General features: G+C 38.9%; 2 protein-coding genes across 6 annotated transcripts in view; both read right to left on the reverse strand.

Moving 5' to 3' along the window:
• Positions 1 to 4993: 4993 nt before the first annotated feature.
• On the reverse strand, positions 4994 to 13846 carry urm1 (ubiquitin related modifier 1). Its single transcript, XM_015033973.1, has 5 exons — positions 13747 to 13846; positions 11937 to 12007; positions 7844 to 7925; positions 6150 to 6198; positions 4994 to 5619 (listed from the first exon to the last, which is right to left on the reverse strand). Exons 1-5 carry the CDS (start codon positions 13779 to 13781, stop codon positions 5551 to 5553), a joined length of 306 nt encoding a protein of 101 aa, XP_014889459.1. The 5' UTR covers positions 13782 to 13846; the 3' UTR covers positions 4994 to 5550.
• A 5210-nt stretch (positions 13847 to 19056) lies between these two features.
• sh2d3ca (SH2 domain containing 3Ca) overlaps positions 19057 to 25020 on the reverse strand; it is a 63680-nt gene continuing 57716 nt past the window's right edge. For 4 of the 5 annotated variants that reach the window (XM_015033998.1, XM_015033989.1, XM_015034012.1 and 1 more), the window contains 6 exons: positions 24105 to 24234; positions 23789 to 23904; positions 23462 to 23633; positions 23248 to 23359; positions 22959 to 23165; positions 19057 to 21279 (listed from right to left, as the gene is read on the reverse strand). In XM_015033998.1, coding sequence (XP_014889484.1) covers positions 21104 to 21279; positions 22959 to 23165; positions 23248 to 23359; positions 23462 to 23633; positions 23789 to 23904; positions 24105 to 24234 — 913 coding nt within the window. In that variant the 3' untranslated portion in view covers positions 19057 to 21103. The remainder of the gene's footprint in view (positions 21280 to 22958; positions 23166 to 23247; positions 23360 to 23461; positions 23634 to 23788; positions 23905 to 24104; positions 24235 to 25020) is intronic. The other variant, XM_015033981.1, reaches the window with a different exon arrangement.

The following is a 25020-nucleotide window of genomic DNA, read 5'->3' on the forward strand; positions in this document are numbered from 1 at the left end:
TATATATATAAGGGAGGTTCTAAGTATACTTTTTTTATGGTTAATCTGGAACGTTCAGTTTTATCAGTGAATAAGGACCCCCAATGTGGCCCTATCACTCGTTTGTCACATGAGTATGTTATAATCCCCTCGTTTCGTGTCACTTTCCTCAGAGGCCTGCAGTAAACTGCCCTTTGAGGAGCAGAATGGTTGCGCATGGCGCTGAAGGCACCGCTTTATCTCCAAGTGCCTGGTTACGGCGTTGCACTAGTTTGCTCACACAAGTGAGCGGGGGCCAAAAGAGAAACATTCAACACGTCATGCAGCGCGGCCAGAGAGTAAACAGTGTCCGGATTGTAATCTCTTTTTAGGGAAGGAAAATGGGGCTGTTGTGTCTTTAAGAGGGGTTGCTGGTCCCTCATCGCAGCTGCCGGCGTGTGTGCGTGCGTCTGTGCGTGCGCGCGCGCGCGTGTGTGTGTGTGTGTGTGACACAGAGGACAGCGGAGATTCATTACTTAAGCAGTACAATGGACATTTATCACCCCGTGGTGTTATTCAAATTCAGTACCAAGCGAAGACCTTCTCCAGTCCTCTCTCCGCCTTCGCATCGCAGCCGCAGCATTTATTGTTGGAGCAGGAGGTGCAGAGGGACGCGCATCCGCACAGTGTGTCAGTCAGTGAGAGCCCGTAAAGGATGGGTGGAGAGGAGGCAGGAGCGTCTGTCCGGAGAGTATGAAGCCTGCTGGCTCCGCAGCCCCTCTGACGAGAGGGGGGTGAGCGTTTGGACGGAGCACAGACATCCGAGGGGGAACGCACGATGTGGGAACAGAACCAAGGACGCGCCAGCAGGAACTAGAGCGCTTTCCATCTCTATTTTTTTCCCTCCCTTATGGTTTCAACAGCGGAGGAAAGGACCACAGCCGCCCGACGTCCCTCTATTCAAACAGGAGGGGGATTTTTTTTTTTTTTTTTCCCCCCAGTAATTTAACAGCCGTGGAAAGCCATTGTGTTGCACCTTGAGGCACCAGAATTGAGGAGTTTTCCTCTTTTCTGCACACACGGATGCAGGAATTGCGTTTGTTCTCTCCCCTGCCGCTCTCTTGTTGGACAGATATTTTTACTCTGTTTTAAAGCAATTGCTTACGAGACTATATGTAGATATATAAAGAAAACATAAAAAAATATGTCATTTTGGTTAAAACTGCAATGTTTATTCAGCCATTTTAAAGGACTGCTAAGATAACTTTAAAACTAAACCGGAGCAGATAAAGGACGCTTAGAAACACAGTCGAAAGGCTGAAATGCATCTATACGGTGTTTTAAAAGTGATTTATTTATTTATTTATTTATTTTTTTAGGGGGGCGGGGGGGATAAACGTTTGATGTGTTAAGAAAGAGAGTGGAAGTTGTACTACAGGTTGTCTCAGTGCTGTCACTGCAAATGCATCCTGCTGCAACAACTCGGAGATTGAAATGTATGACAAAATGCTGAGCTTTTCTGAAGAAATTGCACATCTAAGAGACAAAGCTGAGCAGAGTTATAATAACAGCAATAATTTAGAAATAGAAAACAGCTTTCTGCGTCACACTGTTTGGGGGCAGCGGCAGCAGGTGCACCCAGGGGCCCAAAAACTGCTCCACACGCATGCACTGTTGGTGTGAGTTTTTGTTTTTGTTAATTTTTTTTTAATTATTATTATTTGATTTTCTCCCACACCTTCTATCCTGTGGATAGAGAATATGCACGCAGAGTCTTTCGCGACTGATTGTCCAAACGCAATTCTTGAGTAAAAATCCCATTCCGCCCCAAGAATTGTGTATGGACATCTGTTGCTGCAGGCTCACATTCATCAACTGATGCCTTCCAGGCCTCCAACATCACCGAGACAGCCAGCAGAAAGGCCTTTGAGTCTCTGTTTGATTTGTAACTGTAGCTTTTGCAGGTAAGACACATATCTAAATCTGCATGTTATTTACTCAGAGGGTATGAACGCGAGTCTGGGCCAATAAAGTGACGGGAAACCCTTTTCTGCCTCAGACTGTGTTTTCGGCGTGTTTGCCCGATTAGTATTTACACTTTGTCGAATATCTAATCAAGACTGTTTGTTTTAAAAGGTAAATATCGACTGGATGCATTGATGTATCGACTGTATTTGGCAAATATGGTTGCAGGCTCACGGTGAGGCCTGCATACCGCACGGAGGCGCACGCTGTTGGTGACATGAGCCAATCATCGGACACGAGCAAAGATTGAGGGAAACAGTGGCAAACCATCTGATAAAAACGAAACTTAGTTATTGAAAAGTGTCATTTTACTTAAAAAAATGCACCTTTTCAAAAAACGTGGATGTACCAACAGAATTTTATGACACAAGTAAACACTCTCGATCTTTAAATCGCATTTAGCAGCAGGGACTCTAAAGCTATTTTTTTTATGAAATGTGACGCATCTTATTAAATGTAAAGGAACAATACTTTCTGTAAAAAAAAAAAAGGCTTAAATATAAACAACCCTGAACTGATGTTAAATATAATTGATAATTCAAGTGGGACTCTTTTAGGCCTAATTTAAGACAGACGCTTCATTCTGGGGGAGGGGGGAAAGCTACTCAAAAACGTTATAACAGTAAATAATGAAAAATATGCTAAAATTTCGAGAATTTGTTATTGTTGTTAAAAATAAAACATTTGCTAATTTCTTTCAGAATAAATACAAGGAATTATAAAATGTCATTTTTCAATATATGTAAAATTTTTGCTGTTACTTATAGACTAATTAATATACACAGACACACATACACACCAACTGTCGACTCTCTCTCTCAACCTCTCTCTCTCTTACAGACACAGACACACACACACACGGACAAATGGTTAGGCAATGTGTGTATTGTAGTAGGACATTAAACGCTAACCTCTTTTAATACCAGAGGATTAATGCACAATGTTTGATCTTACAGCAGTGCGCAAAATGCAGCGCAAATTTGACAATACATCTGAAGGACTTAGCCTCGTTTATCAAAAATAAAGATGCTTTCGAAGACATAAGGAGACTTTCACTTCATTTTTTAAAAGTAAATTAATGACTTCATTTAAACCATAATTCGGTAAATCTGTGTTTTTCAATTTGCAATTCGTTTTTAAATGCCTATGAGTCAAACCCAGTTTTCAAAGGTATTTGCACCTGGAAAGGAGAAATTCTCGCGATAGTTTGGTTAAGGGGAAATTTTTTGTTTAGAATTAAAACAAACAAAAAAAAACTTCAGCAGGTGAAAAAGTGGACAGGTTAGATTCTCTTAAACAGTGCTATTAAAAGTCTCTCCAGTAGGAATGAAAAATTTATATTTTTAATTTCTAACCATTTTTACTTCAATGTCATCATAGAAAAGGTTTCACGGTTTTTCTTATGCCTGCAAAGATTTCTTTTTGCAGAAAAGGTTTTCATCATCTTTTCAGCCTGTTCTTTAAATATGAAGCCTCACACTTATTCGTCCTTGTTGTTTACTATCTGTCTGTGTACCTCAGACTGAGCTGTTTATTCTGCTGGTGTGAACTGGGCATGTCTTTATGATGCTGAGGGCAGGAAGGTCGACCATAATGTCTCCCGCTGAGCAGCCGGTGCGCAAGCTGTGACCTTAAATAATAATCCACTACTTCTGAATTTGCAAATCACAATTTTTAAAAAAAAAGGATAAAAAGTTGACGGAATAATTTGAATTAACCACAGAAAATGCAAGTATCTTCAATTTCTAAAAAAAATATATATGTAATTTTTATAACCTAAACATTTATTTTAAATGGCGCGTGTAAAATCTAGTTTAAGAGCCAACAGGCTCAGCGCACAGCTGCAGATACATGTGTGGGATCATTTCCCTCCACTTTGTAAGCGTGTCCCTCGCAGACAGCCTCGGTATATCCTGCAGCAGCTGACACAGTGCAACACTTTCTCCTCTCTAACCCCCTCACAGCCTCATTAGCATTTCCTTTCTGCTGCCCATTATAGGCCGGTTTCCCGTTGCAAATCGGACTCCACCACCGAGAAAAGGGTTTTAGGTCGCCTCGGGCGTTCAAGAGAGGGCAGCCCGGAGGCTAGACCTCGACCTCCCGCAGTGGTCCTGCAGTTCACACACACCCCGTATGTCCATCCTCCACCTCTTCGCATGAATAGTCCATCTGAGTGTGGCTTTAGCTAGGCAACAATCAGCCCCAAGTTGAGTCTAATCATCATAAAAGTGCGGCGGGATCACAGAGCTGCGCTTTAATCGATTTTATAAGCTATCAAATATGGAAAGGTGCTGTTGGATCTCAATTAGGAAAAACGTTTGCAGAGGCCTCTGTGAGCGGTGTGTTAATGAGTATAGAAAATAATAGGATATGTCTAGAAAAGAAATTTATCCACTGAAATAATGGCAACTAACAGTTAATTTTAAAAAAAATATTAATACAGAGAATCGAGACAAAATGACCTTTTGTGAACCTATTTTTTTAAAAAAATACATTACATAATAATCTATTGCAATTCATGTACAAAAATACCATCTACAGCAATAATGGTATAATGAACTAATACCAAAAATTACAAATGTGTATGCTAGAATTCAATTAAAATATTTGTTCCATTTTACAATTTATCATAGTTGAAGAAATTCTATTTTGAAATATACAAGATAAAATAAACTAGTTAGCTGCAAAAATTATAAATAGATCACTACTAAAAATTGTTTTTTCAATCTCAATTGTATTTTTTGTTGTTGTATTGTAAAATATTCCTGCTTTGAAATAAAAACAATTCATAATAATAACACAGTCAGTGCAACAGTCATCTTGCAATTAAAAAGTTGTGGGTGTGAATCTAGTCTCCTGCCACCTGTCAATGTGCCCTGGGCAAGGCATTACCCTCAACTTGCCTAGAGCAATCGGTGCATCAGTGTATGAAGGTGTGTGTATTTGTGGTTCTGGTGTGAAGTGTTTTGAGAAGTCAGCGTGACTGGAAAAATGCCACATAAATTCAGTCTATTAACCATTTATTTTCAGTTTATTGGAAAAAATACATACATATAAATGAAAAAAATTACATACATTTCAATGGAAGTAAGAAAGGAAAATTAAGAAAATGTGGGTATTTGCATGATGAATAACAGACTGTAAGGTATAGCCGTAACGAGTAAAACAGTTAACAAATCTGTGTTTATCTTCAATTTTTCTTCTCATGAGTTAAAAAAAAAATATTATGTTTCCACATACTTAGGAGTTTCTGTGTCCCAAAATTATAGTGACATATTTTTTTCCAATTCTGGTCTCTATTGAAAACTCTGGGCTGGTTTTTTATCAGCCTAGTTTGATCAAAGACTTCCACACAATTCCAGGTTTTCAGAAGCCAACTCTGACATTCCCCTCATTCCTGCTGAACAGTATCAGCTGTGCGCTTCGTGATGGCGTTGACGCGTCATCGGCGTCCAATAGGGTGAGTTGTTGTTTGCATGTGAGAACAGAAAGGGGAGTGAAGGGTGTTGAGGTCTGGAACTGTTATATACATACTACACACGTTATGATGTCCGTCCTGTTAGTTATTTATCCTCCGTGAAGTGTAGAAATAAAAACAATGTTGTCTTGGTCTAGGAGTTGATAGTCCAGCTCTCCCTGATGTTTAAACACACAAAATATTCAATACTTATTGCAGGCACAAGACGAGGGAGAAATAACTGTGCTTATTAATATGAAAATATCTATTCCTCCTGTGCTCCCAGTGGGGTACAATCAATGACAAACTTCTCAATTTATTTACACCCTGAGCCAAGTGTCGTAATCAGATCAATTCATTTAAAACTGGGCCGTTCGGGCCACGTGTGAATCTAAATATGTGTTCAGCTATGAGACCCCAAGGACAAGCTGCTTCCACATTTTATGAAGCCATAACTGACTGGGAGAAAACGAGCAAACTCTATTCTCTGCATCAGCAAATATGGAGGTTATCCCTCCCCCTCAAATTAAAAAGTCATAATTTTCCTCTGTTTTGAACGTACAGTTTAAGTTACATGATCTGAGATCATTTGATGATCAACAGACAATATGTTACACATGTCATGCATCCCCCCATCCCCCCCACACATGCGCACACACCTAAATCCACCCCTCATCATCTGACAGTGAACGTGACTCCAAGGACTCACCATTAGCTCCCAGTCTGCATCGTTGATAAGCACCAGGATCCCAGGCCTCCTGTGGGAAAACGCACCGCTTTAAGTCAAACGCTTGTCCCAAAGGTGACGCACAGAAATGCAGAAAATACCTAAAGTTACCCAAAACAAACACCTCCAACCCCTCAGCAGGACCTCACATCAAAAACAGCTCACTGGAAATTGCTTCTGCAATTCGCTACGAGAATCTACTAGAAAAAAATATTAAACTAGATTGACTAGATTGATATCTGTGTCGGAAATATTCACCATTATATCCTTTCAATTTAAGCCTCGCTGGTTTCATCTAGAAATAAAAATAAAACCAATGAATACTCCTGTAACAATAACATGTCTAAAATATTTTCAGGCTTTTTTTTATTGCAGTGCAATGTGCAAAAAGTGCAGCACAATTCCTTGCACTTTTAGGGTCACATTAGAGCTGTGTGAGTTAAGAAACATTAAGTTTTCTGTTAGTTCTTTTCTGATATTAATTCAATGAATATTTAACAAGTCTCCTGTTTTTCTTAATCATTTTGTTGACTTCCATACAGTTAAATGCAATACAAAATGCAAAACAACAACAAAACAGGCATGCAAAATGTTATTACAACAGAAAATACTAAACAATAAAGAGACAACTGAAATGTAGAACAGTGGAATCAAAATAGCAATAAAGAGTGCAACAAAAAAAAAACACAAAACAGTGTAATTTACATACAAAATGCATGTAAATCACTAGACACATGTATACACAGAGTTTTCTGTAAATCTCCCTTCATATTTATCTGGATTCTTTATATCTAATTCAACTGTAAATAGATATAAATCATTTTTCATTCAGCATAACTTTGACCCAGCAGGCTGACGTAAAAAGCCGGCTGATTCTGACAGCGAAGAGGAACAAATCATACGAATACACTAACAATTTTGGGAAAAAAATAATAAAAGTGTGCTCTGGGAATTTGTAGTTTCATAGCAATAAGTTGTAGAGGATTATATCTTATGACAGACCTAAAAACAAGCTCTTCCAAACAGATGCTTTTAAAAGAGTTAAACTCATGTGCATGCTGGGATAATGCAGGAGGCATACACTGATGATGGCTCTCATAGTGTTCCTACCCACCAACACAGATCCTCTCTGACGTCAGCAAGAAAGGGCAATGCAAGAGGAAGCCGAAAACAAACACACTCAAACACACAAAAAAAAACAACAAAAAAAACATGCAAAACAATCAAGGACAAAGCAAGAATTTCAAGTGTCCAACAAGACTTAAAATAGATCTAAATGATAGGGTTTTGGGTAAAAAGAAAAAAGGAAAATGTATGCGGCCAACATGTCCAGCTTTAATCTAATCGGTGAGGTTTGTAGGTAGGCCAGCTTTTTCTCCATTCATTGGTTAGACGGTGCTATAAATAGTAGCGAACAAAGGCAGCTGTAAAAGTCAGCCAGTCCTATAAGACTGCAGAGAGCCCCACACACACACCAGCACAAACATGAGTGTGGCGTTATCACGTCACTGAGGCCTCCGACTTGAAATCAAATCACGCAGGGAAAAAATGGTCACAAACACAAATTCCTGCAACAAAATGTGTGTTTTTAACATAAGATTCCAGAAGTGATGTTTTAGTGGAGAGTATTTAGGCTTCCAATGTCCGCACATCAAGTGTATGTCAAGTGCACTCACACTGTGTCTCCCTGGACAAAGAGCTCAGGCCGTTCCTTCAGCAGGTTCCGTTGGATCCAGACCAGCAGCTGCTTCATGTCCCCTGCAAACCACAGACACACATTTCCATCACACTCCCTCCACAACATTCACCTTTAGCTGCCATCTTCTAAAACTTCAACGTTTCCTTTATCCCCAAGAACAAAAGCCAGATCCTGGCAGTGTGGCTGCAGAAAACAGATTTATGTCACACACACACACACACACACACACAAACGCAACCCAAACGCATGCAGACAACGCAGGTCGCAGGTCAGGGGTTGGGGGTCAAGGTGCACGGTTCCAGCCTCCCGGTCGATGTGACGCGACGGAGGCACCAGGTGGGGCAGGGGGTGCACGAATCTCTGCACCCATGTATGTATATTTATGAGTGTAAGCAGAGGAGGGGGGGGAAGGGGATGCTAGTTGCAAGGGGGAAGGTTGTCTAGAATAAACTGTCAACAGCAGCACAAATATCATTTACTTTAAATGCAGAAGTCAAACCAATGATGAATGTGGATACGTAGAGGCTTAATGTTGAATTTCATGGGTTAATATTAAATATAAAAAAAAAGATTGTAATTAATTTTTTAATTGACTATTTTTAAATCATTTCATGTTTCTTTCCTTTGAATTAAAAAAAAACATACAATTTTCTCTTTGCTGAATTTTTTGCTACATATTAAATGCAAGGCTTCTCCATTTAGCTTAATTACCAGCCACGCCTGCATTTTCTATTAGTCTGACCTCGTCAACAATCAGACTGACCTTGTCTCAACAATAGGCTGAACCTCGCTCAGACTGAGCAATGGAAGCCGGGCTTAAAGGACAAATCCCCACTAAAACAGCAACTGTGAATCCATAACGGTTACAACAACCATTCCCTTAAACATTTAACGTGGTGTAGGAGTATTTAGATGTATTTTTATAAGAGGAGGACAGATACTCAGATGAGCAAAGAAAACGACGACAATTTCCACAATTCTCAGATGGGTTTTGCCTGATGGCCGTGTATTACTCTGCGACTCAAGTGTCGCTCGATCACAGGTCTGCAGTTGCAGGTAGCCGCGCGCACACAAGCAGATTGAATTAATTTAAATCGCTGAACTTGACCGCTTCACGCAAAAGAACAGAGGAGACGAGGGGTTCACACATGGAGAGAGGGAGCATAAATGAAGGGAGGAGAGGAATACAGCGGTAGGAGGAGGAGGACAGGGATTCAGGTGCGAGGAGCAGGTTGAAGCTGCAGCAGGAAGCTGTTAGTGAGAAGATGGAGAACGAGCAGAGATTACTTCATATTTAGACACTTTTTCATTAAATCGTTTTGGGAAAATGCAAAACAAAATCTCAAATATAAAAATACACACACACACACACACACACACACACACACACATTATATATATATATATATATATATATATATATATATATATATATATATATATATATATATATATATATATTTGTGTGAAACAAGGTTAAATTTACAAAAAAAAATCCTATGTTTAAAGATTTGTATTATTCTAATGCAGATTTTACCCCGGACTCAGTGGGCTTTGGGTTTTGTGTTTCTATATTTTTCGTTGATTCAAAATAAAATATTGAACATACTAAACAAATCTTTGCTCTTAAAACCTACCTCTGTCTGGTCTCTGCAGCTTTGTGGATGACACAGATGGCAGATCATTTGAGTCTCTAACCTCAGACTCAGGTTAACTAAAGTGCCGTCTGTCCGGTCAGAACTGCATGATAGTTTATAATCACTTCCGTATAAATAAAGGAGACCTTGTTTTGCAGCCAGTGCACACTCACACTTTCTCTCACACACATACACACACTCACAGTAACGGGTGGTTACTGACCTGCACTTCTACGGGGCTAAAAACAGAAGCAATCACTGTACCCGTCATAACTCCTTTTTTGTGCCCTCTGCCTTTCACTATTAGGATTTCTCTCCACCATTACCTCTTATTCGCTCTCTCCCATTTACCTTTTCATTTCATATCTCTCACACACACACACACTACCCCTCCGGACATGAAAGTTCCTCTCCCCCTCTTATCTCGTTTGCCCTCTTTTTTTTGCATTTTCTTTAAGGAAACACAGGCAAACATATTATATTTGCACACTAAGAACAAAGTGTCTACAATCCGGTTAGCTTTTTGGTAAAAGAAATATAAACGCCTCTAAAGTGTCACATAGGTTTAACAACAGGCAGCTAAGTGAAATAAAACAACAGCAAGAGTCTCAGCTCTGAACAATTTCAAATACTCTTTGCAGCGCAGGTAGAGGAGAAGAGACGCATATGATAGAGGACAACATGCGTCACAAGATCCCAGTGCACCCTGGGATACAGCTGTGTAGAAGGGGAGGGGAGCGAAAAGGCGCCATTTTGATGTTTATTTAATACTAAAGCCTTTTCTTTTGCGAACGCGCTTTATTCAACTCCATTTTTCGCTTTTCTGTTTTAATGCGATTCCGGCCGTCACGTGAGGTGTGTGCAAGGGGGAAGGAGAGGAACGGGGTTCCATCTATCTGCTGATGTAATGGGCAAAACGAAAAATAAAAAATAAAAAATTGGGGGGATCCTCTGGGCTATAGGGGTTTTGATGTGTGTGTGCAAACAAGAGGGGGGACGGGTCTTTCAGTTGAGGGTCATCAATCATTGGTTGGGGTCAAAAAAGAAATACGAAGGATTCAGAACCAATTATATCAACCTTCACTGCATCCCCCCTCTGTGCTCTTATGAACACACACACACACAACCTCAGATATATAGGTTAAGGATATTTTCAGAGATCAGAGAGCCAACTCAGCCAGGCTGGATGTCTGCTCAAACCCAGCAAGCTCAGGCAAAACAAAAATAATAAAAAGTCAAAATGTTTATAATGTCTGCCTGAAAATGTAGGATTTAAGATACTATTACTGAAAAGAAACAAAGCTCCTGACAAACACACATAGAGACCTGCAGGTCATCTGGTGGAGCAAGGTCAGACATTCCCTGTTCTGGTCAACTTTTGTCTCTGTGCTGTCGTGGTAACATCAGCACCCTGCATGAACAGCCATTGTTTAGCCAAAAAGCAGAGGCGCGTATTCCTCCTATTTCTCCTGAACACAGACAAAAAAAATTTAAAAATCACTCAGTAGAAATTGTTATTATTGTTTTTTTTTTTTTCCACCTTCTACGTCTTGTGAAAATTACAACAAATGTGTGAACTTGGGAGTTCATGTGAAAATAAAATCTCATTTTTTGATGTTTGAGACAAAAAGGTTTGTTGCTTAACTGAGAACTAAATGATTTTATTTGGTCTTTTGGTAACATACACTGCCTCTCAGCAGTCGTATCACATGAATGTGTTTATATTTTTTCATATTATAAGAACAATATTCAATGGGTTTTAATGGGACTTTATGATCGACTCACATTAATTATGCTATAATAGTAAAATGGATTGAAAAAGACGCATTATTTTTCAATTTGTTTATTTTTTTTGCAACTAAAATATGAAAATTGTGGTATGCAATGTAAAAGATCACTCCCTTTACATCTGATCCCTAAAGGAAATACCAAGTAGCCATGTATGTTCAATAGCTTTTTTTAATAAGGAAGTGTACTTAAAAAAAAGCTTCTCTGATCAAGTTTGATTGACCATTTTACCTCTGATACAAAACACTATGTTTGGTGGAAAACTAACACTGCAAATCACCCAGAATGCACCACTCCCATAGTGAAACATGGCAGAAGCATCATGCTGTGGGGATATCAAATAGCTCTAAAAGCTATTTGAGCTTTGAGTTGTAGCATAAAGCAATTTAGCAAAACAGTGTAGCAATTACAACACTGAAAAGTATCAACAGGCAACAAATCTCTAGCAGATGTCTAAGTAATATAGCTGTTTATTGCGACATAGAAAACAATCAAACACCACTGATCCGTTCTGATACACATGAAGTTGCATCGTAACCCTAAGAGGGTGTGCAGGAGGCAAGGTCAAAGCTAGGTTTGTATTTGAACTGGATGACTTCTTTCTCGTTTTAACCGCTGTGTTTTAAGGTGACAAGTGGTACTCACATGGTTCAGACTGGCTTGGTAGAGTCACATGATGCTCCTTGACGCCATCAAAAAGTAGCTCTGCTCCTCCTCTAAATAAAAGAACCAGGAGTTAAATATTAGAAATAAAACTGGAATACACCAAAAGCCTAAAGACGAATTTTGCCTGGAAGTTTAAATAACAAATAAGGACTAAACCAGGATTTTAATTAGAGAAATGTTGCATAATGCCAAACACGACTATGGGGATTTCTGACTAGACTCAGCAGAAAGTCACGCTCTATAAGGCGGGTAAGCCACAAACGGTAATTGCAAAAGAAGCTCCTGGTTTACAGAATGATGTATCCCAACGTACTATTAGACAGTGGAGTGGAAGAAAAAATGTGTGATAAGTAGGTGTACAAGGAACAAGGATGACCACAGCCTTGAGAGGAAGCCCATTCAAGAATTTTGGATTGGATTGACAGTTACATAATCTACTTTGGTTGTTGTTTCATTAATTACAATCCACAAAATAAGTTTGTTGTTCTGTTCCTGGCTGCCATGTATAAGCAGACAAAACTTAATTCTTGGCACGTTAAGCATCCAGCCAAAGTGAAACAGTGTTATTCCAGTAATCAGTTGATAATCTTTGTTAGCTCCTGTCACTCTTCTGACAAGGAAGACTCTTAATTCTTACCTTGCATCATGACTGAGCTCCAATGGAGACCCAGAGAATGACTGAAAAGTTTAAAAGCACTCGTAAGAGGAGACATCCCTGCATAATTTTATATAGAAAGTTACCCTGTATAAGAAGGACATTGATGTGATTCATGAAACTGAGTCCTTTCTAAAGAGTGCTAACATTCATTACAAGGGTAAGTGGCTCAATGAAAACTTGGGTAACCAGTGCTAGATGAACAACATAATAAAGTGAGCAACTATCCCTTCTGCTGCCATTTATTCATATATTTTGTAATTTGATTCTTATGTGATTATGATTGGTGAGCAATACAGCTTCATAAGCGATATTCCATATTTTTTTAAAAATAAATATAATAGTAAAACCTTTGAAATGTTTAATAAGGGTTTTATGCCATTATGAATTTATATTGTCAAGGAATAAAGTATCAAAATGTGTCAAAAGTCATCATTTTAAATATTTTTAAAACATATCCAAACAGTATTCAAAGAATAGAATGTTGGAACTTTATTATCTTCATATGACTGCATATTAAGTTGAGACTGTTTTTTTGTTTTTTGTTTTTTTTAAACTAATTCAGTCCTAATAAAAATATCCAAACTGAGGAAATTTTCTTCGAATTAAACAGGCTTTTGACAGGTTGGAACTAACTTATGTTTTGTGTTAAGGTTTTTTCCAGAATATAAATTCAACAACCTGAATGAATGAGGTTAAAACATAGTTAAATCTCATATTTTTCGTTTAAATGAGGGTTTGTTTTGAGGTTTTTGTGGCGCTATTTTAGCAGCCTCCCAGTGCTGATGCTTCTCTGCAGGGCTCATTAAGCACAGTATTCAGCTCTGTAAAAAGCTGAGAGACCGTATGTGCAGACTGGACGGATTCGAATGAAATGCGGAGATTAGCTGACTTGCAAAATGGCCATCTAGGCAATAAAGTACATGTTCTGTTATGTTGTTGCTCTGAGAAAATGTATCTGCAAGGTATCCGAACTGTTTTCTGCTCTTTTCTGCCTCGTTGAAGCGTTAAACAGCTGAAGGCAGTCAAGGTTTACGAGAATAATATATTCCCAGTGAACATATAAGCGTGTCAGTTTCAGAAAACTAAACACATACTGTTTAAATAATCGAGGACAGTTTAAAATGTACCTACCCAAACTCCAGATGAACAGCAACGGGGGCTGCCATGTTGTCCGCACATGCAGGAAGTGACGGAAGGCTAAGGCGGAAGTAACGTATTCAGTCAGTGTTCTGTAACCATGGCTACTGTCAATTTGAAGGACATTTCATTTTCTTTTTCTTTTCGAGTGAAATAAGGTATAGCTTTTTTTTTACCTGTTGAATATTAGATTCATAATATTCATTGTTATTCATAAAACATTTTATTCCTCTTTTCATTGAATCGTTTAAAAAAAACGTAATATTTATAAAGATAATTATAGAGCACAATCATTCCAATAATTTGTTCAGAATGTAGATGGAGCTTCCGTTTTGTGTTTGTTTGTTTGCTTGTTTTTGTCTTTATTGGATTTAGATAAAGCTAAACAATAATCCTTGCTGAAAATTACATAGGCGGCAGCATCGTGTTGTGTGAATGTGTTATGCTTTAGGAGGACTGATGATCTTACAAATTAGATCTCATCATGACAAAAAGAACATTACTTTGAAATACTGAGCACACAGCTAAATAAATTGCAAAGTGACTTAAGTACAACAAAGTCAATCTTTCTAAATGGCTATCAGAAAGTCCCATTTTCAAGCCCATAAAACATTTATGGACAGGACAGAGCTATAAAAGGTGTGTCTAAGTAAAACTGCCTCTAAACCTGATTCAGTCACACCGAGTATGTCAGGACAAATGGGGCAAAATTAAAAGCTAAAGCTTGTGGAGTAAACAGTAGGTGTTGCATTATAAAATGTGATATTCTCCACAGTGGATTGCTGATATATCATCACTTGTTACTATTTCAGCAGTGGGTCGAAACTTGTGTTCCACTATGGAAGTAATTTGCATGGTTAGGAAATTTGGATGCTTTAATGTCTAGTCCAGATTTTACACACAAATGTTTTATTTGTTGTTTGTTTTTTCCAGCTTTGAGTTACCACCTTGGTAGAGCTTTCTAATTCCTGTCATGTCTCATCTGACAGTCAAATGTCACAGCTCAATATGAGGTTCTTGTAGACTAATTTTTAATGGGTCCATTTTCTTTTCTTTAATATGACATAAATATTAATAATTGCAACAACTTAAGTCCGTTGCTCCAATGAAGAAAAAAATCTTCTGATTTTGTAAAGTGAGCAGAAGTATGACGTAAAACAGTGAAACCGCATCTGCCCACTCAGTTCATCTTGCCCTTCTTACGCACATTATCAATCATCCTGCAGACAGTTTGAACCTCCGACTATCCCAGAGATGAAGTGGGCGTCGAGACGGGTGGGGGTGTTGATGGTCAGCAGTTTGAATTGCAAATCTGCTGCCTTCTGTTGGCGTCCACGCCATAGCAGGCCCCTTCCTCGTCTGTATTCATGTGTTAATGAGGAGCAAGCGCAGACAGATCGAGCTGGGCCTGGCGGGGGCGAGGGAAGGGTGAGGGCAGGCCTACCCACCGACAGCTGAGGCTGCAACGAAAGTTTTGGAAAATAATAAAGACATAATCATTTTATTTTTGTTTCTGCTTGAACCGAGCTGAAATGAAAGCAAAGGGATACGACGCGGGATATTTATGGCTGTAGGTTTCATGGATGTGGAGTGAATTGCCCCTGAAAGAGCACACCATCGCTGCGTGTCATGTCGCATTTGCTAAGCTGCTCTGAGGTTCTTGCGCAGCTGTAATGGAAGACGCTTTACATTTCTATTTACTGTCTTTCATCTAAGTTATTCTTAAACCAAATTAGGAGACAAAAGTCTGTTCCAATTTTATTTAACAGTTTTATGTCATGAAGCAGTTCAACCTTAACCTGAAACCAGGATGCTGTCGCCTTTCATCTCATCGGATTATCGGACAACACTTTTGGTAAAATCTGAAAACCACAAAAAACTTGACAGCCTGGTAATGTACGTTTGCTGCTACGCTGCCTGCACCAGCTAAGGAGCAGCCAAGGTCACACATGATCAGATGACAATGACCAACATGGCAGATTAGCTAGAGAAGGAGGTTTGAGGGGGGGGGGGATTACGGGTGAATTGATTATGACTGGCTGGCATGCTCGGGAGATCTCTGGTCTGTTTCCATATGAAAAATAAAGAGCTGAAATTAACATGTACCATGATACCAAGCAGAGAGAATCCTCTTAGAGATTACATCCATAACATGTTACGCCTATGGAACTGTATAAAACAGGGGGACAAAAGAAAAGGACAATATCTTATTGTCTGAGGAGTCCCATCATGCTTGATACTCTATTGTTGGTGAAGCTTCTTTTCATCTTTCTTCTGATATTGGTTAAATCCCTTAGTGCTGTTTTACAATGAGCTACACTGAAGAAAATGTTGCTATATTGTAGCCATTATTGGGATTTTACATGATAGAGTGTAGCAGTAATTATTACAATACTTTGTAAAATGAAGGAAATGATGCCTTTAAAATTTCTTTATTACAAATAGAGGAGACTCTCCAATCCAGTTTGCAGCTCCTTACAAATTTCTTTGCAGTATTATTGTCCTGTTGTAGCTTCATCCATCTTCCAATCAACTCTGATCAACTTTCCTTTCCCTTATGGCAGTGGAATAATGCTCCCACCGCTATGTTTCACTTTGGGTATGGTGTTTTCAAAATGAGTAAAGGTTTTAGGTTTTTTTCCTTTGATGAAAATTTATTGAAACCTCAGAGATTACAAAAGAGACCTAGACTAAGACAAACAGTCAAAGTCCAACAAGGACTTTAGGACGATCATACAAAGACACAGAAAAGGCAAAACATAATTATACCTATGGCTTTGTGCATGCAGGCCAAAAAGTTGTGCTTTGGTCTGATCAAACAAAAGCACCTTCTTTTTTGGTGTGTCCCCGACATGCCTTTCTCTCTAAACCATGGCAATATTCTTGCCACTGTTCCATAGATGTCAGATCTGTGGAAGTTGTAAGTATCATCTGTGTTTTCCACAGATATCCCTGCCTGAGCTGTGGATCTCTTGGCAGCGTCTCTGATTTCTGCTCCCCTTGCCAAGTCGGCAGTTGAACCATACTCTTTTCATTTGGGATGAATTACAGAGTACGCTGTCAGATGTTTAAATTATAGGACATTGGTTTAGAAGTTACCCCTGTTTTAACTTCTCCACAACCTTGTCCCTGACCTATCCGCTCCTTGATCTTCACAATTCCGACTGATCATTATCTAATAAAACTGTGACACCCACTTAACACAGCTGTGCTTATTCTGAAAACAGCTTATATAAAACGTGAGAAATTTAAATGGTATGAACAGTTTTGCTCTGCACTCTAGCAGATGGTGTAAAGAAATTAAGCAGAAATTCTGCAATGACCATGATATAACACACCTCTGAACTCAAGTTAACAAATGCACACATTTGCACAAATGCACAAGAGTACTCAGGGGCACACATTCATCTGTGTGCACTCAACACACACACATACACACACACACACACACTCCATCTGTCTATCCTCCCTCCCACTGAGTTGACCATGGCTCTATCTGCAAAGCAATGTGTGAGGCTTCACAGAACACACATGCGCTCAATGCATTTTGTAGAGTACTGCTTTCTTTGATGCATTTGTTTCATGCACTTTGACTTTTTAAAACATGGACAGAGGATTAAGTCAAGTCCACATTTGTGCATAAACCAACTACAAAGCTAAATGTTTGATTAGCTGCAAATAGTGAGTCTACATCCATCTGAGAGGAGACGTCAGCGAAGACTATTGCTGGTAACGTGAAAGCCGTGAGGTTCATTTTTAAAAGGGAATGTCGCCATCTTCTGGCCTGTATTGTGCATTGCACAAGACCGGGGCAAAAAATAATTTCATGAACTTTTTCTGTTTCTTGTAACCCACGCCAGTGTTATATAGAAGTGTGTGTTAGAAAATATGTAGGGATGGATGACAAAAATATATGGAATAAGGACAAAATTAAAAAATATAAAATAGCAAAAGTGAATTTTTTTAAACTGTCTTTTCTGATACAGAAGAAAAAGTTTGAAAGAAAATATTTTTTTTCTAACAAAACATTCTGTTGTATCCTGAGGCAACCACTTTTTAATTGTTTAAATAGTTGATTTTATTCATTTCCTTTTCACTTTTATTATTTTTACACCAAGACTAAATGTTTCAATTGTACAAAAATGAAATGAATATTTATTGCATTTTCTGAGTTGAAGTAACCAATGATAGAAACACAAAGCTCACCCAACATTACACTGAATGACCACATCCATTGCCTTAGCTGTATAAAATCCAGTGCCTACGCCTGTAGGCTGCTTCACTCAATTAATACAGTATGCATGAAGACAGATGAGTGAATACTAGTGCAATATAAAGTTTTTGGTAGTTTGCATTGATGGTTCATCCTCATCATAAAAAAATACAATTTAAACCCATTTAAATCAGATGTATCTTCTGAATTTCATTATACCTGCCCATAGATTTTATTTCTTTAGAGATAAATATCTCAGATGCGGTTTAAAAAATGATTTTGTTAAATGAAACAACCATATGAGTTAAACAGTCCAGCAATTCCCAACTATTTTTTTTATAAATCATTTGTAAGATCACATCATTTGAAGAAATTATGGCATTGGTACTATTTGGTACTGTGCTCATAAACTGAGCAGCTATTATATTTGTCTTCTGTTTCTAGTCTTTAATCTCAAGTATACCTGTAAAAAGAAATATCCCTTATTAGGTTTTAACTCTCATAAAGGTCATGCAATAAGTGATTTTTATAAAATAATTGGTGCTACAATTATAGGCCAGTATATCAAAATTGAAGACCGGATGTTTCTAAAATTATGAGTGCTTATATATGCAAAGCATGCATTTATTTATCTGACAGATTTTTGATACACCTTTACCATGTTCTTAAGTAACGAAGACATAGAAAGCAATGGACCACCTCAAAAATGTTTTCAAGATTTGTGACAGCAAAATAACAGACATCAGATTAGAATATGAAGGAAATGTTTAAAATAACTGACTGTATCGATGTTTGCATTTTGTTGTTTTTCTTAAAAGAATCAAACACATCCACACAAGCATTTGTTTTATTTGAAAAAAAGTGAAGTATTATGTACAGTACAAAAAAGAAAAACAAAAAAGAACATGAGATCAGTCCTGAATCATTTCTTGACTTTTTTTTTTTTTTTTTTTGCTTACTTCATACAAATAAAAGCACTTCACATCATCATCATCATGTCAGTGAAACCTAAACCAGTAGGTATCCTCTTGGTCACAAAACAAGCAAGATCTGTGTAATTTCTGCCTGCCTCTGTCTAATGTCTTTATTCCTTTTTTTTTTTTTTTTTTACATTTTTTGCTGACTAAAGTGCGCCCTCTCCTGTTGGAAGTGGCACATGGCACCAACTCTCCAGAACAGATCATTGGATCCAACATCCACAGAAAAGTTCGAATACACAACTGTGGGGGTGTAGATGGAACATTTTCGGGAAAAAGCTGATTTGATATCGGAAGTGATATCTCCAATTGCCTATTTGAAAATTAAAATTCCTTAAATATCTTGAGAGCTCCCAGCTGAAAAGATTGCATAGCTCTGAGAGACGTCGACAGCCTCCTCAGACCAGTTTACGGCAAAAATACTTTAAAGTAAAACAGGTGTCATTCCAATTATTTTAGCTCTATTGTTGAAACATAAACTGAAAAACATACAGCCATCATTCAAGCTAACCATAAATTAAACATGACACCCAGTTGCATCTCTGTAAAATACAGTGTTATCTTGAGATGAATTTATTTCTGTAATTTAACTCAAAAAGTGACATTGTATCATAATCCAGTGTTTGAAAAAAAGGTTAATCAGCAAAATCTGATAACCACCATAACAACATAGGATGGACTATTATAACGGCGTATGTATCTGAAGCACTAAGTGCATTCGGACTGCACACCTGCAGGAAAATTGCATCACCAAGATCAAGGCGGCGTATAAAGTTTCCCTTAGGAGAAAACACCACATCTCACACAGATGAATGCTGCAGTTTGTGGGGCCACATCGTTTTGTTCAGCAACCTTCTCAAGACACACTTTGTCTGTCATTGTGTGCCTATTGAGAAACTATGATCTGAAGCAACAGACTCACTCCAGTCACAGATTACATCCAACTCCAAAAGGCTGCAATTATCCCTGCATCTTGTCTTCTTTTTCCTTATACATTTTCCTTCCACTAAACTTTTCCTTGCCATACTTAGATCCAAACCCTGTCACTTTTCGAACTGGATTACAAAAACAAAATGAACTTGTCATTTTGCTGAGACGGACACTTGTACTTTCTCTGCCTTATGAGTCTCATAAACAGTACATCATCGCAGGGTCCTTTCATCGCTTCGTATATTTGACACGCGTGTTTAGATTGTTATTAAAGCAACATTAAACTCGGTGCAACATTTACAGCAGCGTGCATCGACTGTTTTGGCCAAGCTTTGCAAACTGTAACATGTTCATAAATGCTCCCAAATAAGTGAAACATTGCTTTAATTAAATTTAAAATGAATACATTCCCAGGTAGTCTTCTTCACGATGCTGCTTTTGGCTACTTTTTGAAAGTACATGATCCACAATCCACAATATCAAATATATTAAGCAGCCAGATGAGACGAAAGGTCACTTTGTCCACACTGAGGTTTCATGTTAAAGTTGCTGCATTAAATCTGCATTTATTAATGCATGCCTGGTACATTTTTAATAGAACTAGATGGGATTGCGTGATCCATATTGAATGAGGTCTTATTAGCAGGGTTCCTTCGTGATTAGCACTGAGAGATTCATGAGTTTCATGTGGAAGTGGCCACAGTGTTTTGATATTATTAAAAAAAACAAATAAATAAAAGAACAGAAACAAAAATGGAGGAGCAGGCTTATCGACGCACGCATACTCACGCAGACTAAACATCCCGAGAGCTATGCAAAACGTTACGGTTATCTCGGCCGAAGTTTGTGACAGCAGTCGTAAGTTTCACTTTTACTGGAGCGATGCCAAATTTCGCAGCTTCGTCTGGCCCCCAGTTCCCACCGTACACATGTTCCCATCGAACAGCTTTTCCCTCAGACTTAAATATTTTAGCAGGTTAGTCCACAGGGAGGTACACGCGTTTTTTTTTTTGTTTTGTTTTGTTTTTTTTTTCCATTTCCACAGTGAGTGCCACACTTGTTCTAAGTAAAGAAATCTCCTCGTGCACTTTTAGCTGCCTCCTCATTCATTTCTGCTTCTTTCACATCATCATCATCATCCCCCACTTCCGACACAAAATAAAACCATACCACACCGGGAGTGGTAAGTGCAACAAGAGTGTTTTGGCGATCTGGAGTTTCGGGGCTGATGCTATAGCTCGCTGTGGCGCACGGGAGGCTCCAGTTTGTGCGACAGAGCTGTGAGGACTTTGTCGAACTTCTCGTAGCGCTCCGACTGGTTGCCCTCGGACCCGCGGCTGCCCCACAGCAGACGCATCTGAAACTCCGTCTGGAAGACCTCGTGTATCTCGGCTCGCTCCTGGAGTCCTGAAAAGGAGAAGCGATAAGGGTATTCGATGAAGATTTAATTGCAAGCTAAACAGAAAGAGGCTCTTGATTGTTTTGTACTATGATCAAAGTNCNGCNTCAAAAGAAGATGGGAAAGAACAACCATAGAGAGAACAAAGAAGGGAATTGATGCAGCTTTTTTAGTGAAAGCACTCTGCGGAAGGACACCATTAACATCTCATTGTTGAGATGGGAGCATGGTTGAGATGCTCCCATAGGTTAATAATCTTTATAAATACAGAGGGGACATCTCAAATCTAATTTGTTTAAGGCCTAATTTAATATGTAAAATTGCAAAGATTTGAAAAAGACAACATGTTTGATTAGGACAGACGGAGTAATAAATCTTCCTCTTATCTTAAGGATTTCTTCTTTTTATGCTCTTTTGCGACATCTAAATATTTTAGTTTAAACACCAAGAGTAACAACAAGAGTAAAATCAAAAGGCAGTTTTCCAATGGAGATTTCATTTATTAAATTGAAAAAAATAAAAATAAAAAAACACCCAAAGCCAGCCTGGTCATATCACAATATCTCCATCACAATTAAGTCTAGACTTTGACAAAAACCGCTTCAAAATCTCCATTTTGCTTTCATGAGCAATTCAAAAACTTGTTTTGGATCATTGTTCTGTTATGACCTAAAACATCAGGAGCCTAAAGCCATGAACTAGTGGTCAGATGTTCTTGGTTGTAGGGATCAATGAGATGTAGTCTGACAAATATGAGATGGCTCATTGGGTTCTTTTTGCTCAGCTGTGGTTTTCCCCTTTAAACACATGGAAGCGATTTTTGCCCAGTTTCTCTCTTGTTGTTGAATCACGAACACTGACTGATGCCAGTGAGACCTGCTGTGCTTTAGATGTTATTCTTTGCTCTTTTATGACCTCGTAAATGAGTCATTTATAGGCTCAACGAGCTTGATAAACAAAATCAACATTTTGAAATTGTATTTTATGCCCATTTGCATTAATTCTGTCTGATATAAAATTGATGATCTAAACCAAATGTGACAGAAAGAACTCGTAGATGTATTTAGATGCAACTGACAGTATTTAAATTAACTGAATTCACTTAAAGTCTAATTTACAAAAGCTTATTTAAAGCGTGTAATGTCACAGTAATAACTTATAAGCTTGTAGTCTCCCACTTGTTAGATACAGATCACAGAAATGTAGCCAGTAAGCATCATTTACCAACATGAATACTGACAATAATAAAGATAATAATAAACTCTAAAAGTCATAGCCACCTACAAAACAAAAATGTTTCTAAAAACAGCAAGGGTTTGAAGTTAAACAGGTTAATGATTGGATTCACCCTCACTGATAAAAGGGTCACGGTGATCAATTGGTGGTTATAATACAAACTGTAGGTGTTAGCTAAAAGCTATTGACAGGCTGTTCAATAAAGCAGTAATGGCATCAAACACGGACCCAAAAACACATTATTTGAATCAATGAACCAAACATAGCAACCATATGCATGGGATCAATACATCAGATCAGTGGTGCCGTGACCCAGCTTATTTACAGAAAGTGTTCAAAAAAATAAGCATCTAATTCACATAAAACTACAAGGCAGTTTCTAAGTTTTGACCAGACACTGATCATCGCAGAGCTGCAATCAGTCTTCCCGAGGTTAATGTGGAAGTCTCACCCTGCAGCTTGGTCTCAGCGGTCGTTTTGTAGATGTCCCCGTGATGTGCAATGGTACGTGCGGCCTCTAGGTGGTGCATGACCACGTCCACGCCGGCCTCGGAGCTTTCCCAGGGTTCGAGCACCTCCCCGACGGCAGCGCCTCGCTCCAGTAGAGAGAGGACTGGGAGGACGTGGGGGAAGGAGGTGCTGGACATGACACTGGACTCTGGAGGAAAAAGGACAAGGGTTGGAGTTCATCTGAGAAAGTAAACATCCTCCAACCAAACAGCTACCAGCTAGCAGCTCACCTTTGCCGTCGTTCATGTTTTTCAAGAACGGCTTGAGTTTCTTCTCATACAGTATAGCGCCCTCTGTATGTCTCTGGCGTAAAGTCACCCACGTCTGCTCCAGGCGGGAAATCTGAAGACAAAAAAAACAAAAAAACAAACAAAACTATGATGGACTTTCCGCCAAAATGGAATTCCTTGGTATCCTCGCTAGTGATGGTGATAGATGACTGACCTGTGGCATCTCCAGGGCTCTCATCACAGCCGCAAAACCAAACATGTTTCCCAGGTTACTTTTCAGTTCTGCTGCTAACTGGATGGTCTTATGCAGCAGGGCCGCTCTCTCCTCTGTACTTCCTGTACAGCCGAGGAGGTCCACGGCCATCATGATAGACATGGTGTAGAACCTGAAAATAAAAAAAAAAATAATAATAATAAAAAAATAAGGTTCTGATGTAAAAAAAAAAACAACTCAACATTATGCAATGTTTCAAATACTTATACAACATTTCAAAACTGCTTATATTTAACTTTCTTCACATGGAAAGAAATTTATTTGTACCTCTCCAGCAGGTCAAGTCTCAGCTGATGCCCATGTGGTAAAGTCAGTAACTCCAACCCTGAGGACACTCCCATCATCCTTTGCATCTCTGTCGTTACACCTAATATTCTAGCAACCTGAGCCAAAGCAATAAATATACATACATTATAATATTTATGTTTTCTGTCATGCCAGCTGCAGTGAGCTTGTTTCTGTTTGCACCTGCAATTACGCATGCAAGCTTGTGTCAGTATTTTTGTTTGTGCGTCTGTGTGTGTGTGTGTGTGTGTGTGTGTGTGTGTGTGTGCGTGCAAACTGCTTGTACTTGTATGCATACCTTGCAGTCGACAAGTGTGATGTGTTTAGCTGCGGTACTGGCATCGACTTCACCCAGCAGCTCTTTGACTCTCTTCAGGACTGACATCTCCAGAGGCTTATTTTCAGCAGGAAGCAGACTAGACTCATACCTGCAGAGGGAGAGTTTCAGAGATTTAGGAAATAATGGACCGTGACAGAAGTCGAAGAGCAGTGAATGCCGCTACAAAAATGTGGAGAAAAGTAGGTTGCACAATTTTGCGACCCAGACAGCTGTCCGGCTTTGAATGCATCCAGATCTTTACAGAGTTAATCTGTCCCACATATTGAAAAAACTGCAAGATAAATCCAGAGTATTTTTTTATGGAGACTAGCTTTTGTCCGTACGGTATGCACTGACACATTAAACTATGAGTTAATACTGAGTCTTTTTAATTGTTTCTCTAAACCAGAGGTTCCCAAACTGTGGGGCGCGCCCCCTGGGGGGGCGCCGTGTCATTGCAGGGGGGGCGCGGGAAGCCGTCTGGATGAAAAAAACAAAACATGAACACTGTATGTGCTGGGTTTTTACCTTAGAATGGCCAACTCTCTGTTATTCCTATGTCAATTTGATATTGTAGAGGCTTCCATACTTCCCATATTTGTGTCCTCTGTCACTTTTATCAGCAGTTAAAACTGTTTAATCCGTTGTTAACATGTTGTAACTATTTTTCGGAGCCGCCTTTAAACGCAACATGAGCGCTACGACGCTCGCGCTGGGTTTCCACCTGTGAAGGAGACCTGCTGCTGCTGGGCGGAGCTACAGGTGTGTTAGAATCACGGCAGCAAACCAGCAAAACGCAAAGAGCTTTTCACAGTTTTTCCCTCCAAACTAACAGACTGAGTTGAGTAAAGCTGCTGGATGCAGGTAATGTCAGCTAAAAGATGTCTAGCTAATG

The sequence above is a fragment of the Poecilia latipinna genome, unplaced genomic scaffold, assembly GCF_001443285.1.
Source record: "Poecilia latipinna isolate Pla-1442-1.1 unplaced genomic scaffold, P_latipinna-1.0 Scaffold16, whole genome shotgun sequence".
Classification (NCBI taxonomy): domain Eukaryota; kingdom Metazoa; phylum Chordata; class Actinopteri; order Cyprinodontiformes; family Poeciliidae; genus Poecilia; species Poecilia latipinna.